Genomic DNA, 20,544 nt, shown 5'->3' on the forward strand with positions numbered 1-20,544 from the left:
CACGAGAATCACAATTTCGATCTCGATGAATTCAATCTCTATTTGCGGCGCTACATGACCGGAAAACGGTTACGCATCGTTGAGTACTCCCACCCAGAGGAGATACCGGATCCTACTCCGTCGGATATGTACCCGAGCTATGATACTTCGGGCTCTAGGCAGTACGCGGTAAGATATATTTTCTTTACGTAATGTTGTCACATACTTTGACGTGCAAGAGACAGACATTATTAATCGTCATGGAAATTTGCAGGCTACCTTGACATGCGAACTCTACGACGACGTGACCACCTTTGGACGATCACTATCGTCTGGACCTCTTCTTCACCATCGTCCAGTGCTACAGCCCTTCTTGGAAAGAATTTAGAATAAGATACGGACTGTGTACGAGGCTATCACGTGCACCCGGAGAACCGATGTTGTTCAGCACCAGCAGGAGCAGCCGCGTCACTCCATGCACCGACATCAACCACGTCCACGTCTAGCACATCAGCCGACAACCAGGCCACCCCGTCCTGACCAACCTGGCAGTTCTACGTGGCACCCGCAGCACTATGGTCCCACATCGAGCTTCGTGTTTTCTCCACAGCCACAGCAACACGGTCCCTCGTCGAGCTTCGTGTTATCTCCACAGCCACAGCAGCACGCTCCCTCGTCCAGTTTCGTGTTTGAGCCAGAGCAGCCGTCACAGCCAGCAGGTATGTGTCTTCATATTTATTGTTTTCAATATTAATTGACGCGACCTCATTCTTCATGATGAAACGTTCCATCGCGTAGGAGCCTACGGATATCAGGCGTCTATGTCGGCATCACATGATACGTGGGGGAGTGATCAACATCCCGAGGAGAACATACAGGCTCAGATGTCGCAGCACACCCAGTGGATGAACATGTTTTCAACTCCTCCACCAGGCCCCACACAGGATACACAGCATGACCAGGGAGAGTCTGAGATTCCTCCTCGTCACATTAGGGCACCCGACAGGTTGGGATGGTCGCCGCTTCCAGATCCGCCTCCCCGCCAGGCCAGACGTCGTCAGTGACGCTTCTATCTATCAGTAGAGACATTACCATCTATTTCTGTGTGAGACTTATGTCTATTCTATGTATGAGACAAATGACTATGTACTTATGTATGAGACATATGCCTACTCTATTTTAGTACTCTGTTATCCGAACTACAAGATCATATTTAGATAGAACATAATACTCATACAACGAGACATTACAAACAACTAGATAGAACTACATCTAAATTAAATGGTACGTAACTGAACTCACAACATACAGCATAAAAACTACATGAAGTCATCATCGTCATCCTCGATCGATGCAGAACTCTTGCCCTTCGACGATGAAGAACTCTTGCCCTTCGACGATGCAGAAACCTTGCCCTTCGATGATGAAGAACTCTTGCCCTTCGACGATGCAGAACCCGGAAGCGGCGGCATGAAGATATCATCTTCGTCCTCGCTCTCCTCAGTCCATAAACATGGATTATTTGCTGCAATCCTTCTGAAAGTTTCACTCTTCGGCACCACTACCTTCTTCCACCTGTCATGCAACCTAAGAAATTCTTTACGTACCTCCTCACATAGGTCCTTTCAGGCCACCCAGACCTACGTAATTGGTGAGCCAACTCATTCATTATGGTGTCACTACCGGTGAGTTCGTCCCATGGAACTATCCTATTATCCATCCTGAAATCGGTAGCTAGCCTCAGAAGAGTCCTGCTCATCCCAGGGTGAAAACTACGATCGAAAGGATAATGGGACATCTCAACTACACTACACTGGAATGCTTATCCACCTCCGTCTGAAGGGGGTTTTATAGGTAGAGAGGAGAAAATGGCGGGAAAGAACGACTGCGGTATGGTGGGAAAGGGTTGGCGGGAAATGGGTGGCGGGAAACGGGTGGCGGGAAATAGTTGGCGCGAACATATGGCGGGAAAGGGTTGTGCGGAATACGTCATAGTTAAAAAAAACGGGGATCGTTCGGGAAAAAAAATGGTGGCATGCACCAGTCGGCCCACAGCAGGCCAATTAGTCCTTGTCGGCCCACTGCAGGCCTATCGGCCGACTGCAGGCCGACTGGACCCTGTCGGCCAACTGCAGGCCGACTGGACTTGATCTGGTGGCCGACAGCCCAATCGGCCAGCAGCAAGCAGATGGGCCACCAGTCGGCCTGCTGTGGGCTGACTAGGCTCAGTCGGCCTGCAGCGGGCCGACAGTGTATTATTTTTAAAAATTATTTTTTCAGCGTAATATTTCTGTAATTTAATAAAAAATGTATTATTTAAAAAAAATAGCTACATACTCTGGGCTGCTCTAGTCAGTCCCAAGTCCCATTATGGGCCAAGCCTTTGTACTCTACGTGATTGCCAGAGGAAAGGAAAAAATAATCTGACTGACGCAAAGTTTACTTTCAGGTATCGGAAGAATAGCAAATGCGAGAAACTTTTGGCAATGTTTGTCACTAAAAAAATCAGAATTTTTTTAATTCGTTTTCAATATTTTTTTCAATTTTACTGTTCATCCGAGTTCATTTGTGCTCGGGACTACAAGAGTACTTTCGCTAGTATAGAGTACATTTTACCCGGCGGGCACCATCAGTGTAGGGCAAGTTCATTTCCAAGAGTCTAATACCAACAAACAACAAGAGCAAAACTCCCAACTCTACGGCCTGCAGTAAAACAACAAGTGGCTGGTTATTAGTTTATAGTTCTTGTTGGCGGCCTGCTCTAAAACAACAACCAGTGGAGTATATGTTTCTTGGCTTAGCACGGCAGGAATTAGTCTTGCACAGCGGCAGTTATTGGCTCATTACCTCTTAATTTGTTCTTAAAGGTAATGTAGATGCGAGGATTTGTATGCTACTTACAAGTACAGCGGCATCGATCATACATCCAAGTCATTGCCGGCGGACAAGAAGGAGATATGACGACGGGCAGGGAGAAGAGGTGGAGCCTGGCCGGCGCGACGGCGCTCGTCACCGGCGGCAGCAAAGGAATAGGGTACGTAATATACGTTCCTCTTGAGTTTTAGAGTGCGTTACTTACTCGCTAGCCATCGTGCTCGACTCATGTGTAGGCGCGCCATTGTGGAGGAGCTTGCCGGCTTCGGGGCGCGGGTGCACACGTGCTCCCGCAACGCGGCTGAGCTTGAAGAGTGCCGCCGGCAGTGGGAGGAGGAGGAGCTGTCTGTCACCGTCTCCGTGTGCGATGTCTCCGTACGCGCTGCGAGGGAGAAGCTCATGGAGACGGTCAGGGAATCCTTCCACGGCAAGCTTGACATATTGGTACTCGCCACTCGATTAGTTATTTGGTCCGATCAATATACAAACAGTTTTTTTCTAATATAAAAACATGCAACCTGTTTGGAACTCCATTGATTTAAAATATACTCCCTCCGTTTCATAATTATTATCCTGGTTTTGGACTTTTGGTTCATAAAACCACAACAATAGTTATGGAACAGAGCGAAAACTAAAGCCACGACAATAATTATGGAGCGGAGGGACATAGAAATCGATTCGTTAAGACCTCTCCAAAAGCAATACGTACATTAATATGTTGTTTCTTAGACTAGACATGTCAGATGTTAGCTAAGGTGGCTGCTCCATTTGTAGCCGCTTGTAGCATGCTAGACCAGAGACATCAAATAAATTACTCATATTGTTAGTGGTCCATTTCAAGAGTTTGACCATCAATTGCCCTACAAACATCTGATTTATGCAATATGGGATCTTAATTCATAAGTAGGGGTTATTAATGTGAAGCAAACAACCTCGATTGTGTACTCCCTCCGTAAACAAAATATAATAGCATTTAGATCACTACTTTAGTGATCTAGATGCTCTTATATTTCTTTACAATGGGACTACTGAATAAATAAATTAGTTCTTGCCGTTTAAAGTTTCCTCTTCACAAATGAAAACACATCAACCAAGGGAATAACACAAAATCTCAAAACAGATTCATGAAAACTATGGAAGATTCTCTTACAGTGAACACTGACATATAGGTGAACAATGCGGGGCAATTGTTTTTCAAAGTGGCTACAGAGTTGACCGAGAACAACTACTCGCATTTGATGGAGACTAACTTAGCGTCGAGCTTCCACCTCAGTCAGCTCGCACACCCTCTCCTACTCAACGCCTCCATATGCGGAGGAGGCAGCATCATCAACATCTCCTCCATTGCTGGCTCAGTTGGATTCCCATGCTTCACACTTTATAGCATCACAAAAGGTAGATATACACCTGACAAGATATCCATATGCTTATGAAAAGGTTTTTCAATCATCCTAAAAGCCCCTGACAATTTTTTTTCATTTTCCTCTTTATACGTGTTGACTCACATGCAGGAGGAATGAACCAACTTACAAGGAGCCTCGCCACTGAATGGGCTAGAGACAATATTCGTGTGAATGGTGTTGCTCCATCCATGATCATGACTGACATGATTAAAGATGTATGTGTCAAAATTGTATTGTGACTATTTCTTTTTTGCGAACTTTGTTCCAACGTAAAAATTGTTCAGAAAATACGCAATAATTACTGGGATTATTCAGATAACAAAACACAATTTATTGTTAAATCTTCCATAATTACATTTTTTTATTTGGGGTACTCCTTACATAAAAACAACGGGGAACTAACAACGATTTTGGTTGTTCTCGATCAAACAGATAGAGCCGGATGCCCTGGAGAAAGAGTACTCGCGGATCCCATTGGGGCGTAGTGGCAAGCCAACAGAGGTCGCGTCGATGGTGTCCTTCCTCTGTATGCCCACAGCATCCTATATCACCGGCCAAGTTATTTGTATTGACGGTGGTCGATCCATTTGTTAGAGCTTAGCTGGTGATGCTTGTACGATAATAATGTTTCAATGACCATGTAAGAAAACCTATAAAAAGCATACACACATGTGTAATTTAGCATTTTTTGTAACATATAGATGGCTCTTCGCCATCGATCATGCTATTGGAAGGGTTCGGCCGGAACATGCATGTGATGTACCTCCATCCAAATAGAAAAAATAGTATTTGTCTAGATCGAGATAAGAAATAATTTTAGTCACTCGTCTCTAGAACATATCATCACATACGATTCATAAAGGGAATTATACACGATTTTTCGCAAACATATTTAACTTCGCAGTGACTGGGTCATCTGTGGTACAGTTTTAAGAAAAGTAAAAGTAGCATGTGATTCTTTCATATCACATATGGTTCTTTAGAAACAACCTGCGATACTCTTTGTTAGAATTGGTAAAAAAATTGCTAGCCACAGAAAATGCTTGTGAGAAGTATTTGAAACACAACCACCACATATTGTTGATCGCCAAATGGAGTGAGCAATAGATTCCGGCCTCTTTTGATCTTTTGAATCATGTAGCCATTATGGATATTGATGAGATTTTGAATATCCATGTAAGTTTGTCACTATCTAGAGAAACTTACATAATCACAACTAAGTCTATTAACCATCATAGATGAGTCATATTCAACCAACATGGAGGTATCCAAATACTGGAGAGTGTTCTAATGGCCCAACTTGATATCCATGATTTTCCTTCTTCCACGTCAAAATAACAACCAAGAACCTGGTTGCCTACACACAAGGTCTCACCATAATGGTCACGGGTAATAAAACCCACAGAGCATTGCCTCTTGTTCTCCAGGAACATACATCCATATTTTATTTTGAGCACTGATTCGGTACAACCACCTCACTGAACGTATAAAGGGCAATATGGGCCTTTGGCAAATCGTACACTTTCATATGTATGGTGGGTCATCCGTCGGAACGTATACACCGTACAGCGGGAGCTATATTTCACATTCAGCGAGATGGAAGGATTTCTCGCTGACGTGGATATAGTAACCGGCCGGCACATTATGGCACACTTATTAATTAAAAGAAATATAAAATTTAAAGGGAGAAGGAGGGATCAATCTCGGGTCTCCTTGTTGCTAACCGGCGCTGCGAGCCACTGAGCCACTTCCGGCTTTGTGGTATAAAAACTAGAGCATGACTTACTTGAGAGTAAAAAGTCGGGTTTTCACTTGTTTTTACCGGGTTTTCTTTGTTTCTATTTTTTCTTTGTATTTTTCATCGGGGTTTCTTCATTTCTTTCTCTATTTTCACTAGTTTTTTCTCCTCTTTCTTTTTATTTGGTTTTCTTTCTTTCTCGGTTTTCATCGGGTGTGTGGATTAATTTGGGCTATATGGAACTGCCGGCATGATGTGATTTTTAAAAGACAAACCATCAAAAAAATTGTAGGTTATCTACAGAGCAACTGGTTGGATACGTACGTGATCGTCACTCAGCCATGCGGAACCCAAAGAGCATATAGGTTTTGAGTGCAACCGTTAGGAGACGTAGCATGAAATAGTTACAGGCGGTCCAACAAATAGCATAGGTGTTTAGTCATCTGGTCCTATTTATGTCGATTGTGGCGAATTTTGTTTCGTTGCTACTCGTTTTGCGAGCTTGTACCAAACTAGGTACTTGTTGACTGCTTGCTTTAATAATATGCCCGCATGCATCACTCTGATGCAGAGGCCATGGGCAATCCTCTTTTTCAAAAAAATGGTCTTTTTTTTTCTTTCTCGTTTTTCATGGGATTTTTTTCTCTCTAGGCTTTCACTTTTTAATACACATTTTGGTACATATGTAATACATTTTCCTAATACACATTTAACATTTTTAAATATATGGTTAATTTTAAATAAATGGTCAACAATTTTATACACATTTAACATTTTTTAAATGCCTGATTGACATTTTTTAAATACGTGTTTAACCCTTTTTGATATACTTGGATTAACATTTTTTGTAACATAGAATATCTGGAAATATAAATAAAGTACAAAACAAAAAAACCAGGAAAAACAAGAATATGGCCTGCCGCCAGCGGCGCGATGGGCCGGCCCAATATATGCCACACCTTAAGTGAGATTTCCTCTCTTCTCGCTTTAGGCAAGATATTAGTGCTCGTGTCAAATAGACGAGAGGCCGGCCGACTGGACCGGCCCATTGTCGCGCGCTGAAACAGGGAAAATTTTCCTGAAAAAGGAATGACAGTGTGAGGGATCGAACCCTATAACTCCCACTGCTGACTATTCATCGCAGGCCACACAAGGTAATAAGCATCAGCGTCTATTGTCTAACTAGGAAACGCGGCCTACAACAATTATCGTTGAGCAATCGGTTTGCTATAGCGAACCTGTATTTTTCTTACTATAACTTTGTGTGTTCATCATTTTTGGTATAACTCTTTTGTTTCTTTTCTAAAAAAATCTCATGCTATCAAAATTTGTTCAAATTTTAAAACATATTTGAATTTTTAAAAATAATACAAATATTTGTAATTTTTGAAATTGTACATAAATTTTAAAAATAATGACCATGTCTTGCAAAATTGCTGAGAATTTCAAAAGACAAATATTTCTAAAAACACAATTAGAAAAAAGAACATTTTTCAAAAATCTCAAAAAAATGAAAACCCTAACAAATTTGGAATTTTCAAAACAAATATTACCAAATATTAGAAACGAATTTGTCTTAAATTCCCAGATCATTTTTTATTTATGTAGATTTTCTTAAATGGGAATATTTTTAAAATTCCTAACAAATTTTGGAAACATGAACATTATTAGAATTTGTCAACAAATATTAAAAAGGGAATAGTTTTTGAATTTCTAAACAAATTTTGCAAGCGACAACATTTTTTGAATTCGTGAACTTTTTCCAAATCCACGAGCGCTTGGGCCGGCCGAACAAGCGCCCAACGAGAGCGATCTCGTTGCCTAGTTTCGCCAAGGCCTAAGGATTTTTCTCTTTTTTGTTTTCTTCTTCTTGGCTAAATTATTTATCCTTTTCGAACTTTATTATTTTTTAAACCAGTTCAAAATTTTAAAATATTGTTTCGAATACCAAAATAATAGTTTTAAGTAACTGTTTTAAATTATTATTTAAATTATTTAATCCTTCAAATGATTATTAAATGCTTTAAAAAATCTATTTTCAATTTTATCCCTTTGTATTTATTAGTTATGCGTAAAATAACAGTTTTAAGTACTGATATGTCTCCAGTATATATATATTTTTTGTTGTTTCATGTTACAATATTATTAATCATTGATGCTTTATATGCATTTATATGTTATTTTATATTATTTTTTGGGCTAATCTATTAACCAGTGCCTAGTGTCAGTTCGTGTTTTTAGCTTCTTTTTGACTTTTCAGAAAATCAATACCAAACAAAGTCCAAACACGATGAAAGTTTACGGTGATTTTTTTCTGGACCAGAAGGGACCCTACAAGGTTAGGGAGGAGGCTAGAAGGGCTACGAGAGAACCACGAGCTCACAGGGCGCGACCTACCTCACGCAACTCCGTTTGATCTAATTTTGCTTCTATAAATTCCAACATATTCCCAAAACACCAGAGAGCCACGAAACACTTTTTTCATCACCGCAATCTTCTATTCTTCCACGATCCCATCTAGAGACATTTCTCGGTACTCTGCCGGAGGGCGAATCGATCACGGAGGGCTTCTACATCATCCTTGCTGCCTTCCGATGATGCATGAGTAGTTCACCACAGACTTACGGGTACGTAGCTAGTATCTATATAACTTCTTCTCTCTCTTTGATATTCAATACAATGTTCTCCTCGATTTTCTTGGAGTTCTATCCGATGTAATCTTTTTTTGCGGTGTGTTTGTTGAGATAAGATAAATTATGAGTTTATGAGTTTATGATCATATTATTTATTGAAATTAATTGAGTTTTTTATGAAGTTTATTATGCATTTTTTATAGCTTTGTATTTCTCTCTGATCTATCTGTTTGGTTTGGACAACTAGATTGATTTATCTTCAGTGGGAGAGGTGCTTTGTAATGGGTTTAATTTTGCGGTGTCTACACCTAGTGACATTAGGGGTAGCGAGGCGCATATTATATTGTTGCTATTAAGGGTAAAACGGCGGGGTTAAATCATATTGCTTGAGTTTATTTAGTCTACATCATGTCATCTTGCTTAATGCGAGTCATGAATTTAATATCATAGATACATGCTGGATAGCGATTGATTGGTGAAGTAATAGTAATAGATGCAAGAAGGAGTCAGTCTACTTGTCACAGGCGTGATGCCCTATATACATGATCATTGCCATGAATACGTCATAACTATGTGTTTTTCTATTAATTATCCGACAATAATTTGTCTACCCACCATATGATATTGTTTAGAGATAGAAGTCTCTAGAGAAAAACTATGGCCCCCGGGTCTACTTTAATCATATTAAGAAAACTAAAAATACTTTGCTACAATTATTTTACTTTTATTTTGTTTTGAAATTTATCTATCTACCACTACAACATTTAATCATTACAAGTAACGAGTTCAAGGGGATTGGCAACCCTCTTGTCCGTGTTAGGTGCAAGTATTTGATTTTGTGTGTCCAGGTGCCGTTCACGGGGATTTAGTTGGTGCTCCTATTGGTCCGATAACCTTGGTTCTCACTGAGGAAAATACTTATCTCTATTGTACTGCTTCACCCCTCCTCTTCGAAGAAAAACCCAACGCAGTTTACAAGTAGCAAGTACCTGTTTAAATTTTGACTTTAAATATTTTTTTGCTTCAAACATGGCATTGGTGCCTACCATGGGCATATGCCCACTTGCTAGAAAAAATTGAATTCAATTTAAGAATGTCCAAGAAAACAGGGTGTCTGGTAGTGTCAGAATGCTCCGTTTGAAAACACGTTGTTTCTCGACATCCGTCAAATGACCCCAATTTTTTATTGGCTTGTATGACCAATTCAAGGCACCATGCTATCCCTTCCCTAACCTCCTCTCATAGCTCCCTTTCTCCACGCGGGCACGCGCTCGAGCGCGAGCACAGCCGAGCATCACCATGGCCTCACACCGCCCACAACCGTCCGCCTTGCCTCGACGGGCCACTCCGTTGTGGCCATGAACCCCTTCGACTCCTTCCTCTCTGTTCCCGCCGTCCTCGCAGCCGCACCACCACAATACACATCGGTCATCGTCGACCCTTCGTGCACGCCCGCTCACCCGGCAGCGCCGAGCTCCGAGTGACCTTGGCCGCCACTTGGGATAAGCCCTGGATACTTTCCCACACCATCGGCAGCTCCCTGCCCCGAGCAGCTTCGGCCGCCCCACGGCCCTGGTGAGCCTCTCTGTCGTCATTCGCGGCACTCGTAGATATAGTTTTATTCTAGACCCTCTTCCTTCCCTAAAAGCCTAATAAATCAAAACAAGAGAAAATCATAAGTGAAAGCTCGAGTCGAAGAGTGAAGGTCGCTCGGTAACTCGAGTCGATTTGTCCCATCCATTCTTGCCCGAAACAAGTGGGCTATTCATTCCAGTGTCACCTTTGTTCAATCGAGTCCATGTTCTCTATTTTCAAAAACTCATCCATTCACCGACCAGTGAACCAGAGGTTTAAAGCTTGGAATTGAGCTTTCTAGCTTTCTTTAGTACAATCTTTTAGCGAGAGCAACCCCGGGTTCGTTCCTAAGACTACATTCACAACTTTCTCTGTTCATGTTCCGGCATAGGAGTTCTAGTGGTAGGATATGGGACAGAGCTTTAAGGATTGCAGTAAACCTCATATGCGCGTGGCTCATCATAAGACCTTAGCCTGATGTCCTACCCAAAGACTTCAAAGGTAGGCATAGGACAACCTTTCCGAGTTCTACCTTCCTAACCTATAACTTGGTTTGCTTGCCTGCTTCCTATCTGACCCATCAATCAAAGAAATGTTCTAGTTCCGCGATACGAGCTTCACCGTCGCTATGAGACAATAGATTTCTTGGTTGGGGGTCCCTTTATCAAAGGCTCTCTTCCCTACTGATCATACAACAAATGAAGGTGGTTAGAAAGATGGCACATCGATCTTCTACACATCCTGTTCGTGTTGCGGAACACAGAAAATCCACCTTCCTTGGAAAAGAAAATCCTAACTCCGAAGTAGCAAAGGAGACTTGGGTGGCGCCTTCTGAAGAGCCCTTCATTTTGTGACTCAGATAGGCTAGGATTCGTGTATGAGCCGAAAGGGTTCGTAGAACTGACTCAGACAAACTTCACCGCCACCGGCCAAAGGAAAATCAATTTGGGCGAAACGCACTCGGCCGGGCCATGGGAAAATCAAATTGGGAAAAAGGCACTCCGTTGGTCAGTCCGCTGCAGGCTCTGCGTTGCGCAGCTTGCGCTCGGCTGTTTGCAACACGCTTGATGTTGCAAACACGTGCACGGCGGGGAGGATGGTGTGCACCACACGATAAAGCACCAAGCGGATGGTCGCAGAGGCAGTCGATGCGCGCCAATGATTAGTCGGTCGAGCCAAGTCAAAACTGGAGCACAAAGAGACAAATTGTCGAGTCTAACACCAAACCACCAGAGCAAAAATCTAATTGACGGCCTGCTCCATAATACGTAGTATAATACGTCATTAGTTTAATATATGTTCTTGGCCTGGCACGGCAGAACTAGTCTTGCACAGCTAATTTAAGACTCGTTACCTCAACAATGTAGACGTGATCAGAATATATGTACGCACACACAAGCATCCTACACTCAATTCGCCACCGGCGGAGGAGGAGGAGATATGACGACGAGCAGGGAGAAGAGGTGGAGCCTGGCCGGCGCGACGGCGCTCGTCACCGGCGGCAGCAAAGGAATAGGGTACGTAATACACACGTGGGTGCACGTACGGTACGTTTCCCTTGAGTTTTCGAAAGCCGTCATGCTCGATTCATGCGTACATAGGCGTGCCATCGTGGAGGAGCTTGCCGGCTTCGGGGCGCGGGTGCACACGTGCTCCCGCAACGCGGCGGAGCTGGAAGAGTGCCGCCGGCAGTGGGAGGAGGAGAAGCTGGCGGTCACCGTCTCCGTGTGCGATGTCTCTGTGCGTGCTGAGAGGGTGAAGCTCATGGAGACGGCCAGGGAGTCCTTCGACGGCAAGCTGGACATACTGGTAAGGTCTAGCCGAATTACCGTTCGTTGCTGTCAAAACATACTCATGTATGCAAAAACAAAACAAAAAACTTCATCATTTGGTCCAGGTTTATTTTGGTTAATATATAGAGCACTCCAAATGATCCACCTTGTGTCGTTTCTTAGATTCACCATGCCAGATTTTTTGCTAAGGTGATATTGAATGGATGAAGAAAGTGTATTGTATTTCATGCTAAATACAGTCTGTACATACCATGTGGTAAGCGTGGTAAAATCAATTTCAAACAGACAGAAAAAAATACAGTATGTACATGAACTCACATTTATAGTTGCTGTTTAAGACAAGACCTCAGCCAACAAATTACCTGATTAATATCTTATTGGTGTGATATAAATTGTATTTTTAGTTAGGTATTTCTCAGCACGAAGCTAACAACCTCAATTTTGTGTATTAAATAAAAACAAATATTAATAATATTACCTATTGCTGGTTAAAGTCTTCACTTAATAAATGGAATATCTCAAGTGAAGGAGTAACTGAAAATCCCAAAAAAGATCCACGAAACCTATGAAACTTTCTTAACCCATTCATATCGACAACATAGGTGAACAATGCGGGGCAATTGGTTTTGAAAGCGGCTACAGAGTGGACGGCGGACGACTATGCACAATTGATGGAGACTAACTTAGAGTCTAGCTTCCACCTTAGTCAGCTCGCGCATCCTCTACTCATCAACGCCTCTATACTTGGAGGAGGTAGCATCGTCAATATCTCCTCTGTTGGAGGTATATTTGGCTACCCAGGCCTCGCACTTTATGGCATCACAAAAGGTACATATGCATCTGACAAGATAAACAAGCTTATGGAATACTCCATGCAAATAAATGTGGCCTAACCTCTTGTTTGGGTTTTGTTTCTCATTTATACATGCTGGCTCACATGCAGGGGGAATGAACCAATTTACAAGGAGCCTCGCCACTGAGTGGGCTAGAGACAATATTCGTGTGAACTCCGTTGCCCCAGGCATTGTGTCGACAGACATGATCAAAGATGTAGGTTTGAAATCGCATTGTGACTCCATTTAGTTTTTGGCTAGCCCTGTTTCAAGTATATGATGTCCTAAAAATACTCAACAATTAAACTGATTTATCGTTAAAACATTTCATACTTATCTAACTTTTATTTTGGTACTGGCATATATACTTATGTTGTTGTGGATGCAACAGTTAGAGCCGGATGCACTCGAGCAAGCATGCTCGCGGATCCCGATGGGGCGGAGCGGCAAGCCAACGGAGGTCGCTTCTGTGGTGTCCTTCCTCTGTATGCCCACGGCGTCCTATATCACCGGCCAGGTTATTTGTATCGACGGCGGTCGAACCATTTATTAGAGTCTAGCTGCTAGTGCTACTACTCCGATTGGGAAAAATAAATTAATTAATCAGGATATACCTACATCACGTTTGTTGATGTTTGGTTTCATTACAAATATAGGAGTATGTTGTTCTATAACCATGTATGGATTAAGAAATGGGAAAATGCATTGCAGCTCTCGGGTGCCACACACCCTATAAGAAAATAGCATTAAAGAAATATCAGGAAATTTCAAAAAAAAAATGAAATTTTGGGATATGAAACTTGAGTGACCGTTGTATACCTATGTTCATTTTCATGGGGAATGGGTGTCTGTGGTATCCGTGGGGTAGGAATTACGGCCCGACATACGTTACATTCAGTTTTTTTTTCTACACATACGAATTTTTTGTCTTTTTTACTGGCATTACCATGGGCACCTATTCCCCACGAAACTGAACACGTGTGCACAACGGGTACCCAAGTTTCATATCCTAAAATTTCAGAATTTTTTTGAATTTTCCTAATATATTTTCTAGTGCTATATTCATATAGGAGTGTGTGGCACCCGAGAGTTACAAATTCTCATCTGTAAGATATGCCTATAAGAACTATACACTCTAGTTATGCTCAGACGTAAAGTTTGCATCTTTGTTATGACATACGGTCGCATTGATATCGATCGTGATCATTCAAGGACTCGTTGCAACTCGTTAATATCATCGATTGTTTTGTAGAAACAACCCATGATATTGATTTTTAGAACTGGTACCTTTTCCTGGCTAGGCACGGGAAATGCTTTAGTCATGTGAAACAACCTGAACGATAATCCATATCCTCACTCATGCATTCACAAAACAATAACGGGCATTTCACAAGTATCCATTTAAATAAAAAGCTAGTAATTTCACAAATCATCATTTCAAGGAACTGGTGCTAGAGCAGTGGTTGAAATATGTCAGACACGGGTTTCAAATCCAGCAACACAACTATGTTATTGCCATCATGACCTGAGCAGATTACAGTTTCAAACCAAGGCATGCCTAGGAAGCAAAACTCTACAATTATGAATTCCTGAATTAAAATAAATATTATACTAGAGTGTCAACTTTGATGGTGCTAGTTTTAGAAAAGCACATCAATATAGCCTTAAAAGAGAAAAAATAAATAAATAATGGAGCAAATGTGTCTCAATGGTTGCATCCGATGCATCACATCAAACAAACTAAGAAATAATCTTATAAATTTGTAGAAGCTATTGTTTTTTCTATGGTTTTCTTTGTTCTTTGCCATTTTTCCTTGGTTTTTCTTACTTCATTATTATGCTTTTGATTTCCTTGTTTTTTCGTCGGTTTTTCTTTTTTTTCTTCTATATACTTTGGTTTTCTTTGTTTCTTTCTGTGGCTTTTTTGGTATCTTTTCTTTTCATTTTGTTTCTTTGTTGGTTTTTTGTTTTTTGTTTTTTCAACACTTGTTCAAATATGTGTTAAACAATTTTAAATACATGTTGAATCATTTTTCAACAATAAACACCATTTTTTGAACCATGCAAACATTTTTTTTGCATTGTAGACACATTTTTTGAAAAATGTAATGAACACTTTTTTTGAAACTTCTTATGATTTTGAAAAAAGTTACCTACTATTTTTACTGGTCAAAACTTATTTTTGCATTAATACATTTTTAACATTTTATATTATTTTTAAATGTCATATGCATTTATTTTGAAATATGCAACATTTTATAATTGTCACAAAAAAATTCATACATATGATTAAAAAATCATTTTTACATTCATATTTATTCATTTTTCGTGTACAACAGAAACATTTTTCTATACATGTTTCACATTCTTCAAATGCAAGATTAATACAAAATATAAAGAAATGCAAAAAAAAAAATGTGAAGAAGAAAAAAACATGCGTGACATGTCCATGACATCACCACGGCGTGGTAGCAGCTTACTGGGCCGGGCCAGTTCCGGCTCCCTGCAGCGAGCCATTCCTCCTAGGGGTGGTTACTGCAAGAGCCGCCCTCCTATATCACCATCAAACCTATATCTCACTTATAACGAAACCTATCATACCCTCTACTCCAAAAAAATCTCTTTGTGTTTTAATTGGGCCAGGCCAATTCTTCTCTCCTGTCCCACTCGTGTGCTATGTGGTCGCTTGCCTCACTCGATGTGGCTCGCTGTTAATGGTTCGGTCTGGTTTTTGTGTTTCTTTTTCATTTCATTTTATTTTTTCTTTTGGATTTCTTAGGCTTTTCAACGGTTTTTGTTGTTTGTTTCTCAATTTTCACAAAAGAAAATCGTACTTCTTTTCTTCCATTTCTTTCGTTTCTTTTTCTTGGTTTTCACTGGTTTTTATTCCTTTCTTTTATTTATTTTCTTTGTTTTTTCTTTCACTTTGTTTGTATCCTTTTCGGGTTGCATTGGTTTCCTTAGTTTTTTTTCATTGTTTTTTATGTCTCTTTTCGTATAAAATAGGGGAAAATTATACCTGTTAATATTTTATTCAAATACAAGAAAATTTATCTATGTATACATTGAACATTTTTGAGACATATATTTTTATGTCAATATTTTATCTTACACATTCTACATTTCTTGTATTTGTATACATAAGAAACATTTTTATCCACACATATAATTTTTTTATAAATACGAGATTAGCTTATTTGAAATATATATTTTAATCTCTACTTTGTTGCGTACATATTATACAATTTTCGTATACATTAGGAACATATATTTACACATTTTTAACGTTTTATTAATGCAGGATCAACATTTTTTTCATACACATTGTATAATTTTTAAATACATTTTCCTTATACATGAAAAACATTTTGACTACACACTTTTAACATTTATTAAAAGGTTGATTAATATTTTTATATATTAACATGTTTTAGATGTTTGATTAACATTTTTTAAATGAATGGTCAACTTCTTTCATACACATTGTATATTTTTTGTATATTTTTTCCATATACATGAGAAAATTCTTTTTATACTCATTTAACTTTTTCAAATGGTTTATTAACATTTTTACAAATATATTATGTAAGGTGTATTTGGTAATATATATTTTGATTCTTTGGGAAGTATAAACAGAATTCAAAAAAAAAAGGAAAAATAGAGCACTGCAATATTCGATCCTGCACCCCATCGATTGGGATAGACAGTTCCACCCACAATTAGAGCTCCTGTGTGATTTGTTGCAGAAATCGAGCAATGCGTTTTACACTCCTTGCAGCCCACCTGGCCCATGAACACGGTGTTGCGCGGGCGAGCATTGTTCCCAACTCTTATTTCGCGCCTTCAGCGCTCGTTACAGTGCTTTTTGCAACTTGGCACACTCCCTTCCCTGTCGTCCTGCGCTCGGCCTATTAACCTTTTACCTTCTTTTCTTCTAAACTTCAAAAACTAGGAGTGCATGTCATGGCAGTGATAACCACTATGACAGCAAACTTTCTTTTTCCCACTCACTTCTTTTTCTCTACTTGTGGCAAATGTAACGTTAAAAAAATTATGGTTTTTTTTATCATATTTTGTTCTGGCGCGCTGTTTTACAATTTTTTATTTTTTTACTGTTCTTCCTTTCATTTTTTCTTCCCTCTTAATATACAAAATTTATTCAAACTCGTGACCTTTTCAAAATAATGAATTTTATTAAAAAACGTCAACTACTTTTCAATTTAGTGAACTTTTTTGCATTCGATTTAATTTCTAAAATTGGTGAACATTTTTTTATCTAAATTGATGAATTTTATCATATCCTTAAACCTTTTTCAAAATCCAGTGAGCATTTATAAATTTCATCAGTTCTTTTCTCAAAATTGATGAACTTTTTTCAAATTTATCTTTTCAAATTTGTTAGCTATTTTTCTAAATTAGTGAACTTTTCTAAATTAGTGAACTTTCCAAAAAAAAATCTAAATTAATGAAATTTTTTGAATTTGCAATTTTTTATTCAAATCAGTGGCTTTTTTCAAATTTCCAAGCTTTTCTTGAATTTGTAAGCTTTTTCAAATCGATGAACTTTTTTCAAACTCAAGAACTTTTTCAATTTTGTGCTTTTCCAAATTGTTGAAATTTTTTCAAAATCATGATGAAAATCGTATTCATGAAATTTTTTGAAGTTTCTTTTCAAATCCGTGAACTTATTTGAATTCGAAAGCTTTTCTGGATTTTCTTAAGATTTGTTCTTGTTGTTTTAGAATTTATTTGCTTTTTTCACAAGTCAATCATTCACCAGTCAACTAGTTAACTGTCGACTGATCAACCATTGACCCAAAGCGAATGAGCTGCGCGCCTGCCGGGTGATCGCGCCACGCTCTGATGGGTCGGCTCATATATGCAGGTGTGTGTGCGTCGGAACCCATAACCTGCGCAGAAGGCGTCGATTAGGAGATCTTAGCGTTGTTTCCACTTCACATCAGTACAGTCGTGTCCCAATATGATGCATTTTTTTTCTAGAAGACCGGGTCGGCCCTTCGGGCGCAACTAGAAGCATGTTTTCTTATAACGCGCAACGCAAAAAATGCCAAGAAACAGTGCGTTCTCTTGATGTCAATGAACCCGGGACCTTGCACCATAATTGCCTGGCTCAGGCCAGTACAACATCTAACTTTTCTTGATTGATACAAATTGCAAAAGTATTTAATAACAAACTGCAGCACCGGCAATTCAAAAATATTTTTTAAAATTTTCAACAAAAATATCCTAAAAAATAGAACAATTTTTGGAATTCCGAATATTGGACAAACACAAACAAATTTTAAAAAATGAAAAAATTTATGAATTCCCCGAACAGTTTTTCAAAATTCCAAACTTTTTTCAAGAACACGAAAAAAAATTGAAAACGACGAACAATTTTCTAGAAAGGAACCATTTTTTAAAAACATAAAAAAACTTTGAAAATCAGGAAAATATGAAATGCTGAATTTTAAAAAAAATTGAATTTATGGGAAATCTGAACCACTTTGAAACATAAACAAATTAGAAAAACATTAACGAAAATTTAAAATTCTGAAGAAACTTTGAAATTTATGACTTTCTAAAAAAATAGAAACAGAAAAAACAAGATGAAAAATAATTTTAAAAGAAAGGAAAATTAAAAAAATGAGACAAAAACAAGTTCAAGGAACCTTCTATGATGTTCCCAAAAACAAAAAGTAAAAAACAGACAGAAACTCCTAGCATGTTCCTAAACTGGGAGAACGTAACAGCTAACATTGCCCCGCCCACTATCAGTCCCTATCATGGTGTCCTGTGCGAAAGCACGACACACTGCCGCATTAAGCGGCATATAGGGTTCTAGAGATGACAAGTATGACAACCATGCATGCTAGATAAGCATCACCTCACCTGCCCTTGGTTGTTGGCACTGAACTAATCCCATGTTTGTTCGCAAAGACACACATTCTTTTCTGCCTGCTTCACTATGTGCACAACATATGTGATTATGTTAATTAATTTTTTAGTCTTTCCCTCTATGTGCACATGCTAGGAGTTGGTCAAATGCCAGAGGCAAGGTTGATTTATTCATCTTAAATCATCAAAAGGAGGCAATCAAGTACTGTAGTTAGTTTTCTTCTTCTTACACCCATGTTTAAATCACCATGCTTTTGTAAATAAGAAAGGGCTAAAAACTGCATAGCATTGGGCAGTCTCTTACTCTTTTAGCACCGATGGCGACTCGCCTCCAAAGGTGCCACTTTTCAGCATAAAGACATAAAAAAATAAGTGGCCACTAATCGCATGACCCATGAGGATGACATGAAATGAAAAGAATCGAGAAACGAATCAACCGTGAACAAATTAAGCGATATGGGCAAAGTGTCAAAATCAAAACGGGCCGGATTAGTTAGAGCAAGAAAGCAGGTTTCAACTTGGTGTTGACTAAAGCCAACGACGACATTACAGATCTCTGTGGTGGGAGTGGGACCCACCAATGGAAGCTGACAGACCATTGCATTTTGCAGTGTGCACATTTCAATGGTGGTCCTCTAGGACTTACACAATGCTCCAGTCATGAGGGCTTCTTTAACCGCGAGGAGATGAGCCCGCCGTCGCCACTGGCCATGCAGGCTTTGCCTGCCGGTTTTCTCCGACAACGACGAGGTGAGAGGGGAGGGAAGGAGAGGAAGGTGATGGCGGCCGCTTCTGGGCCGTCAGCATATATATTCATCTAAGTATGCATTGATCCTTACGTCTAGATACATTCGTCTGAGCGTTAATTAATATGAAACGGAGGGAGTAGTATATGCATTGATCCTGATTCGGAAATGTCACAACGCACTGGATTGGAGTAACAGGCTGACAGCTATGAGCAAATCTAGGTCAACTTGAAGGGTGGCCGATGTTTGTGTATGTCCCACATTGGGGATCTGGAAGCAAGTTTGGCACCAGGATCTTGAGAGGTGACAATCATGCTCCCTGATGCTTGCCCTGGCTTGGTTGGTGGCACTGAACTGATCACATGCGTTGTTCGCACATGACAACATTCTTTTCTGCCCTGCTTTTTTATGTGCACATGCAAGCGCGATTATGTTTACTGGTACGGTCTTAGGCCCAACCAAAAACATGTTGATTTGTCAAAAGCCAGAGACAGGGTAGGTTCATCTTTATGCGTGAAGATTATAATTTTGCTCAAACCCATGTTTAAAACATCATATGTATATATAGTTTTGTACACAGCAGCGCTGTGGTGGCCTATTTTCGCACCGACGACCCAGCTCCAAAAGTGACACTTTTCTCGATAAAGACATAAATGAATTATCAGTGGTGACTAATCGCGTGACCCGTGAGGACGACGTGAAATGAAATGAAAAAGAAGCCGAGATACGAGTCGGCTGCGAACAAAGCGGTATGGACAAACATGTCAAAGTTAATTAAAACAGGTGCTTTTCAAACGTAGGGGGTACGGTGGGTGAAAGTCACGTCACCCCGGCCCCAACAACGGCCGGGCCGGATTAGTTAGAGCACTACGCTTTCACTGATTAGTTAGGGCACTTAGCTTTCACTGGATGTTGATTTTGAAGCCAACAACGGCATTATCATCTCTATGGTGGGACCCACCAGGGGAAGATGGCCATCGTTTGTTGCAATTCGCACATCTCAAGATGCTTATATTATTGGAACAAGGGAGAGCATGGAATATCTGTGTCGTTCGTCCGTGTCAATGAGTGA

At 39.9% G+C, this 20,544-nt stretch overlaps 2 protein-coding genes across 4 annotated transcripts; both read left to right on the forward strand.

Moving 5' to 3' along the window:
• The first annotated feature begins 2,936 nt into the window (after positions 1-2,936).
• Positions 2,937-4,850, forward strand: LOC109763915 (noroxomaritidine/norcraugsodine reductase-like). Its single transcript, XM_020322797.1, has 5 exons — positions 2,937-3,013; positions 3,090-3,297; positions 4,023-4,248; positions 4,365-4,471; positions 4,689-4,850. The coding sequence occupies exons 1-5, from the start codon at positions 2,937-2,939 to the stop codon at positions 4,848-4,850; spliced, it is 780 nt and encodes a 259-aa protein (XP_020178386.1).
• Positions 4,851-11,518: 6,668 nt separating this feature from the next.
• LOC109763916 (noroxomaritidine/norcraugsodine reductase-like) lies at positions 11,519-13,517 on the forward strand. Of its 3 annotated transcripts, XM_073496844.1 has the most exons (6): positions 11,519-11,719; positions 11,804-12,011; positions 12,598-12,823; positions 12,939-13,045; positions 13,079-13,088; positions 13,224-13,517. In XM_073496844.1, the coding sequence occupies exons 1-6, from the start codon at positions 11,643-11,645 to the stop codon at positions 13,379-13,381; spliced, it is 786 nt and encodes a 261-aa protein (XP_073352945.1). In that variant the 5' UTR covers positions 11,519-11,642; the 3' UTR covers positions 13,382-13,517. The 3 variants fall into 3 exon arrangements, with proteins under 3 accessions (XP_073352945.1, XP_040251849.1, XP_073352960.1); XM_040395915.2 differs by lacking the exon at positions 13,079-13,088 and having other exon boundaries at positions 12,939-13,049; XM_073496859.1 differs by lacking the exon at positions 13,079-13,088 and having other exon boundaries at positions 13,220-13,517.
• The last annotated feature ends 7,027 nt before the right edge of the window (positions 13,518-20,544 follow it).

Source organism: Aegilops tauschii, chromosome 1 (genome assembly GCF_002575655.3).
Source record: "Aegilops tauschii subsp. strangulata cultivar AL8/78 chromosome 1, Aet v6.0, whole genome shotgun sequence".
Taxonomy (NCBI): Eukaryota; Viridiplantae; Streptophyta; class Magnoliopsida; order Poales; family Poaceae; genus Aegilops; species Aegilops tauschii.

Bases quoted from the DNA above. Each gene is read 5' to 3' on its own strand.
- LOC109763916 (XM_073496844.1), top strand. From the start codon at position 11,643: ATGACGACGAGCAGGGAGAAGAGGTGGAGCCTGGCCGGCGCGACGGCG. The intron at 11,720-11,803 runs GTACGTAATACA...ATGCGTACATAG, and splicing joins GGCGGCAGCAAAGGAATAGG to GCGTGCCATCGTGGAGGAGC. The intron at 12,012-12,597 runs GTAAGGTCTAGC...TCGACAACATAG, and splicing joins ACGGCAAGCTGGACATACTG to GTGAACAATGCGGGGCAATT.
- LOC109763915 (XM_020322797.1), top strand. From the start codon at position 2,937: ATGACGACGGGCAGGGAGAAGAGGTGGAGCCTGGCCGGCGCGACGGCG. The intron at 3,014-3,089 runs GTACGTAATATA...ACTCATGTGTAG, and splicing joins GGCGGCAGCAAAGGAATAGG to GCGCGCCATTGTGGAGGAGC. The intron at 4,249-4,364 runs GTAGATATACAC...ACTCACATGCAG, and splicing joins ACTTTATAGCATCACAAAAG to GAGGAATGAACCAACTTACA.